Source organism: Erpetoichthys calabaricus, chromosome 3, assembly GCF_900747795.2.
Source record: "Erpetoichthys calabaricus chromosome 3, fErpCal1.3, whole genome shotgun sequence".
NCBI classification, from domain to species: domain Eukaryota; kingdom Metazoa; phylum Chordata; class Cladistia; order Polypteriformes; family Polypteridae; genus Erpetoichthys; species Erpetoichthys calabaricus.
In genome coordinates, this window is record NC_041396.2 from 295,263,248 (window position 1) to 295,270,407 (window position 7,160).

Below are 7,160 nucleotides of genomic sequence, written 5' to 3' on the forward strand. Positions count from 1 at the left end.
AAACGTGAAAGGCGCTATATCAGATGAAGTTGGCATGCTGTGGATTACAATCCTGTGCTACACCTGTGCCACCCCCCTACACATATACTGGCGTCAGTAATGTATTTTTTAGTAAGGGTTTTTAAGGTTTTGTTGATCACATAACATTTAACCATAAGGCTGTAAGCAGACTGCTTGAAGTGAAAGGCGCTATATCAAATGAAGTGGGCATGCTGTGTATTGCCCAGCCGTGCCCTCGGCCTGTGAACTCGGTGCTTCACACACACACACACACACACACAGAGCAGAGTCAGTCCCGACATTATTTTTCTGAAGGTCCTTTTGGTTTCGGTGGCCATGTAACTGTTTAACCAGACAGCCTGTAACTTGATGAGCGCTCATCAATGATTAATCTGGGGGTCTCTCTGTGCTCGTCAGCCCCTCGTCCTCACTCCCCGTTTACTTTCTTCTTACTTGTCTTTGTTTGATTTTCCCTGGCCACTGTCATATCAGATTGGATTAGGCTATCAGGATTTCTGCTCAAACTGGGAGCTTTGAATGGGTGGGCGTTTCCAGAGGGCGGTCCTCCACAGCCCTCCACAGAGCTGGACTGAAGCCTTATAAGCAGCCGTGAGCTCCCTCTGCTATCACTCGTCCACTCTGAGTTGCTCCCGTTGCCTTCCAGCCGCCTGTCGCCATGAGTTTCCGCTCGCAAACCTCCTCTACCAGCTCCATGAGGCCAGTGACCTCCTACAGCAGCAGGTCGATCACCCTGCACCGCTCTGTGCCCCTGGGCAGCTCTGCCAGCGTCGTGGGGGGTGCCGGTGGTCATGGTGCTCGAATCTCCTCTGGCGGCTTTGGCTTGGCGAGTGGCTACAGCTCCGGGAGCTCCTTCTCCATGTCGGTCAAAGGCAGCGGGCTCATCAGCAACGAGAAGGAGACCATGCAGATCCTCAATGACCGCCTGGCCTCCTACCTGGAGACGGTGCGCAACCTGGAGCAGGCCAACAGCAAGCTGGAGTTGAAGATCCGCGAGACCCTGGAGAAGAGGGGGCCTGCCACCCAAGACTACAGCGCCTACGAGAAGCTCGCAGAGGACCTCAAGAGTCAGGTGGGTCCCCTTTCTGGAAGAGTCCGGCGGTCCGGCTCTAGGATCCTGTTTGGGAGTGTCCAGGGGGGTGGCACTTGGGCACCTCAGCCCAGCCATATGGCAGCCGTAAGCAGAGCAGTAGCTACTTCCTGTTAGGTGTAGGGGGGGGGGGGGCGGCAATTAATAAATCTGATGGAAAAAGCCCGATATTCCGAACTCGGAATGTTAAGAAACAGCTGAATGCCCGCTTTCTCTTTTTGAACTCGCTTCACTTGGCTGTTCTGGCTCATTGCCAGCCTCACTGGGGTGGGCTACACTCTAGAGGGCATGCTTGAAATGATAGGTGGTGCTATTGGGGGGGGGGGGTAGTTCAAACGTATCCATGTGAGCAGCAGCTTGGGCCCCTTTATTAAAGGATGGTGTTGGGTGGGCCGCTGGGAACCCAAAGTCTGCTCCTTACATTCCATTCCTGCTGCTTCTCCCGTCCCTGAGTGCCATTTCTCGTTCTTCTCTTTGCAGATTTATGATATGACGGTGAACAACGCCCGCCCTGGTCCTTCAGATAGACAACGCGCGCCTGGCAGCGGACGACTTCAGGGTCAAGTATGTGTTGGGCTCCAATAAAGGGGGGGGGGGTGGTGCCAACTCCAGCATGTCCGGTTAAATGGTGGGGTGCTCATGTGAGCTTAAGGTGTCATTCTAGGAAAGCTGTTGAAATTATATAGCGCCTTTCACAACATGACCAGCAATGTAATATGTGAGGGTGAGCACATAAGGCGATCAGATGTCGAGCGAAGGCTTGGAAATGAAACAAAGCAGCAGTGTGGCCTAGCGGGTAAGGCACAGGGCACCTCTGAGACTCCTCTGGCTCGCTGAGTGACACTGGGCATGTCACCTGCCCTGCTGCTCTTCCATTATACGCTGTTTGCTCAAGCAACTGAAAGTGGCTCAGCAGTTAGCAGTGTGGACCTGCGCTCAATTCCCAGTCACTGCATTTTTCATGTTCTCCCAGTGTCCAGGTGGGTACACCACTATCCTCCCACAGCTTAGTGACATGAGACTGATTGGCACTTCCAAAGTTACTTAGTATGAGTGAGCGATGACCTCGTGCCCGGTCCAGCCTTGTGCCCGCTGTTTTCAGGAGAGGGTCTGGTTAGTCCATGACATTATAACGGACCAAGCAGGTTCAGTAAATGGATGAATGGTTGTATGGCAACAGTCAAGATGGAAAGGCGCTATATAAAATAAAGCTTGGGTGTATAATGCAAAGGATGAATAGATGTGTAGTAACAGGATGGTGTTCGCTATTGAAAGGCGCTATATAATCAAGTTTGGGTGTGTAAAGTGGGTGACACAGCTGAAAGGCCCTGTGGTTTTTCAGAAGGGTGTACAAGAAGTGGCAGGCGATGTCCTTGTGTGTCCTTTCACTGCTTGTGTGCACTCCAAAGCCCCCCCTCAGCCCCCCACAGAGTGTTCCACCCTGTGATCCTGTGGTTTGCATTTTTTTTTGTTATTTTGTTTTTTATAGTAAACTGCCTTATTTTGAAATACCCTTGCATAAGAAATGACATTTTCTAAATGTTATAAACATGTTATATACAGTATATGTTATAAACGAAGTGCCAGTCGCTGCCAGCAGAGGTCCCTGCTCTTGCTGGCCTTCCTGAGCCCCTGCACTTAAGTAGCTGGCTGTGATGGAAGTTCACAAAGGGTGTTAATGTCACCACCCACCACCTCCCACTTGCTGTGTGACCCCGAGTCTCTGCTGCTGATCTTCGAAAGCTCTTTCAGAGTGGTCGTCACCATGAAAGGCGCTATATCATAGGAGGTATGTGAGCCCCTGCTGTGTTTTTGTCTTGTAGGTACGAGTCTGAGCTGGCCATCCGTCAGTCGGTGGAGAGTGACATCATTGGCCTGCGCAAGGTCATCGACGACACCAAACATCGGCCGCATGAACCTGGAGACGGACATCGAGTCCCTGAAGGAGGAGCTCATCTTCATCAAGAAGAGCCACCAGACTGTAAGACATTCACTTAGGAGATGGTGTTGGAGCAGAGCAGGATGGGGTATTGGGAGGGGGGGAGTGGGGTGGTTAACATCCCACCTTATAGTGCCCTTGAGGATGGTAGAATTACCCAAAGTAACTTCCTTGTATAGTGCCTTGCCAGGGGGGGCACACTTGTTGCCAGTGCTGTATAGGCTCTGTGTGAAGCCTGACTTGTCTGGGTGACCCATTTCACTCTTTGTCTCCCCCTTCAGGATGTTGAGGAACTTCGCAGACAGATTTCCGAATGTGGTGTCCAGGTGGATGTGGACGCCCCCAAGGGTCAGGACCTGTCCCGAATCATGGAAGAGATCCGCGCGCAGTATGAAACCATCATCCAGAAGAACCGAGAGGAGCTGAAGGACTGGCACCATAGCCAGGTGGGTGCATGTGACAAGAAGCACGGCTGGAAGGGCTGCTCGGGCTTGGTGTAGCATTGGCATGTGACGCTGTTTTTCATTCTGTTCCCAACTGCAGATCTTAATAGTGGAAACTGAGGTGAAGGAGAACACCGAGGCCCTGCAGAAATACAGAACAGAAGTCACTGAGCTGCGGCGACAGTTCCAGACTCTGGAGATCGACATCGAGTCCCTCAGAACCTTGGTAAGTCCTAAACTTTTGGAGGCCACATCTTATAACAAGACTTGCCTGTTCGCGAGTTGGGATTTGCTGCCCCCATTTGCTGGGCTTGAGGATCTCATTTCAGAAGGGTACTGCATTAGAGTGTAGACCCCCTTACCACGACCCTCAGTGTATTTTTGTATGGCCTGAGTGGAGTGCTGCCCCCTTCAGGCTCCTTTCTTCATTGCGCCCTTTTCTGCTGACACCCTGAACTGGGTTGTTTGTGTGGAAAGGGGGTGGCCAAGACCCAGCAAATCGTCCACCCCATCCCAATCCCCTCTAATCACCCCCTCCACTCCACACAGCCCCCCTTACCACACCCTTCCCTGTTGTTCATGAACTCTAATTTAGTGCCATGCAAATGGGTTCACTGCCTTACTGCCCCCCCCACCACCAATCCACCCACACACTGCACCTTTGCTTCCTCATACTGGCTGTTTAACTTCAGTCACTCAGGAGGCCAAGTCTGTTCTTATTTTGAGCACGTTTATTGCACTCTCATAATTTTTTATGATATGTGGAAGGGGCTAACTGCCATATTGCTATGCCACCTGTTATACTGCCTTTCACTATCTATCTATCTATCTATCTATCTATCTATCTATAATATAGCGCCTTACACATCTATCTATCTATCTATCTATCTATCTATCTATCTATCTATCTATCTATCTATCTATCTATCTATCTATCTATCATGTATTGCAGAAAGCCTCCCTGGAAGCCAACCTGCACGACGTGGAGTTGAGGAACAACATGGAGATGGAGGGGTTCAATGTTGTCATCCGGCAGCAGGAATCCGACCTCCTGCAGCTCCGCAACAGCATCCAGGCGCAGGTGCATGAGTACCAGGCATTGCTCAACATCAAGATGAAGCTGGAGGCCGAGATCGCCACCTACAGGCGCCTGCTGGATGGCGAAGATTTCAGGTGAGAGAGAACACCCCATTCCCCCCCCCCCCCACCAACCAAATATTTTCTTTCCTTGGGTTCCATAAGCTGATGAGATGCAGGTTGGTGACCTCTCGATATGGGGTCAAGGCCTTGGGCTTTACCAAAGGGACTTACTTGGGGCTCGGGGGTTGAAATGTAATGACCCGGCCACTAGAGGGCATACTGCCTGCCTGTTATTTCATATAGTGCCTGTCTTTAATGAGCACCCAGATTCCCCCCCCCCCCCCCCCCCCAACAAAGACACACACACAGCTAAGCTCCAACATTTCATTTACAGCTGGGTCCTCTGGGGACTTGAATGTCAAGCAAATGGGTGTCTAAGGTGAAGGGTGGGGGGCCTTTGAGATGCAAGTTCAGATCCCAGAGGGTCATCACATCTTACTATAGTGGACATACCACTGAGGTGACCCTGTGGCACTTGCTGTGCAACAGTAAGGTATCTGAGCTGAGCAAGGCATTGCCCCCCCCACCCCCCACCCCCCTCCATGCCCAAAGGCAGGGGATCTGGGATCAAGACCCTAAAGGACCTGTTCAAGGTTATTTAGTGTGTCCAGAAAATGTAACTGAATTTGCAGATGTAAGCTTTGAATTGCAAGGTCTCAACACTAGGGGGCGCACTGCCTGCCAAGACAAGCAGACTTCTAATTTTATATGGTTCCCTACTCTAGTGGTCACTTGCTGTTCAGCAGTAGGGTTTCAGAGCTGAAGAGGGCATTGCCCCGCCCCCCCATTACCCCACAGGGGATCTGGGACAAAGACCCTAAAGGACATGTTCAAGGTTATGTAGTGTGTCCAGAAAATTAAACTGAACTTACAGATGTAAGCTTTGAATTGCAAGGCCTCAACACTAGGGGGCGCACTGCATGCCAAGATAAGCAGACTTTATATGGTGTCTCACTATAGTGGACACGACACTGAGGTGACACTATGTCACTTGCTGTTCAGCAGTAAGGTTTCTGAGCAGAACAGGGCAATCCCCCCCCCAAAGCCAAAGGATATGAGATGAAGATCCTAAAGGATCTGTTCAGGGAATTGAACTGAAGTGCAATGGCCTCAACACTAGGGGGCGCACTGCCCACCAACACAAGCAGACGTTTAATGTTATATGGTGCCTTACTATAGAGGACACACCACTGAGGTGACACTGTGGCACTGACCTGAACAGGGTAATGTCCAAGCCACCCCATGCCCAACCCCCTCACCGCTAGGCAGGGGACATGGGATCAAGACCCTAAAGGACCTGTTCAAGTTTATTAAGTGTGTCCAGAAATTAAACTGAACTTGCAGATGTAAGCTTTGCATTGCAAGGCCTCAACACTAGGGGGCGAACTGTCTGCCAAAACATGCAGTCTTAATTATTATTTTTTTTATGGTGCTTTTTATTTGCATATTAATTACTACAGGTGGAGAGCTGTGGGTCATACTGTCCAGTAGTAAGGCATTTGAGCTGTGGGGGGCATTTGCAGCCCCCCAAAATGTCTAAGGATTGCTAATTTAAATCCTGCTGAATGAGAATCTCATTGTAAGCACCTTATTAAAAAGTGTGTGTGTGTGTGTCGCTGTGAAAGGTGCTGACTGACAGTGGTGTCAAATGCGGACTTCGTTAAAGGGTCCCATTTAAGTCTGGATCTCGCACTTTTCCTCATTTGTGCCAATATCTGGCTTATGTTGACTGCCCAGTGACGTCCCCCCTTTCCACATTGGCAGGCTTCAAGATGCCATGGCGGTCCAGACCACCAAAGTCCAGAAGAAGATAACAGTGACCGAGACGGTGGTGGATGGGAAGGTCGTGTCCCAGAGCAGCGAAGTCCAAGAGATCAAGAAGTGACCTGCCAACCAGCGGTGACCTGGTGGTCCAAAATCAAAGTGCCATGTCTTCTCTATGGTCTAATAAAGTTGTCTCCTTTTTTCATTCACTTTTGACTTTTTTTGATTTATTTGGGTTGGCAGAAATTGAAAAAAAAAAATTGAAGGGAATGTGCACCTGGGTGGCATGAGCTGGCATTAAGGTCATCAAGATGTTGAGGTGGGATTAGGTGTGTGTTGCTGGGTGTCTGAGAGCGTCCAGTAAAAATGGGGAGGGAGGACTGAGGAGGCTTTAACCAGAGTGGGCACGCGGTCCAGTGGGAGGTTCAATAATGGAATAATGGGCTAGTAGGAGAGGGCATAGCCTGGAAGGGATGCCAGTTATGATAGGAGGGCAACCCACTTCCCCAAAAAATACAAAAAAGAAAATGCTGGGGAGCAGCCGAACACAAAGTGCACCTAAAACAGCCATGAACCCCTGACCACCTGCAGACCACAACGCCACAGCCGGGCTCTCATGCCACCTCCTGTCTCTCTGCCCTCTACCCAGTAGTTGAGTATTCACCCCCACCCCCTCCTTTAGTTGTGAGTTAACATTAAGTCCCTCGTTAGGTCACTTCTGGGGTCAGGGTGTGGCTCTGCATGTCCTTCAGTTCACCTGTCCAGT

At 50.5% G+C, this 7,160-nt stretch overlaps 1 protein-coding gene across 1 annotated transcript; it reads left to right on the top strand.

Annotated features, from left to right (window-relative positions):
• The first annotated feature begins 592 nt into the window (after positions 1-592).
• LOC114669672 (keratin, type I cytoskeletal 18-A) lies at positions 593-6,603 on the top strand. Its single transcript, XM_028825846.2, is given in 9 exon segments — positions 593-1,090; positions 1,589-1,618; positions 1,620-1,672; positions 2,932-3,007; positions 3,009-3,089; positions 3,329-3,493; positions 3,591-3,716; positions 4,443-4,663; positions 6,395-6,603. Coding segments are annotated over 9 exon segments (1,287 nt in total). The 5' UTR covers positions 593-676; the 3' UTR covers positions 6,516-6,603.
• Positions 6,604-7,160: the final 557 nt, after the last annotated feature.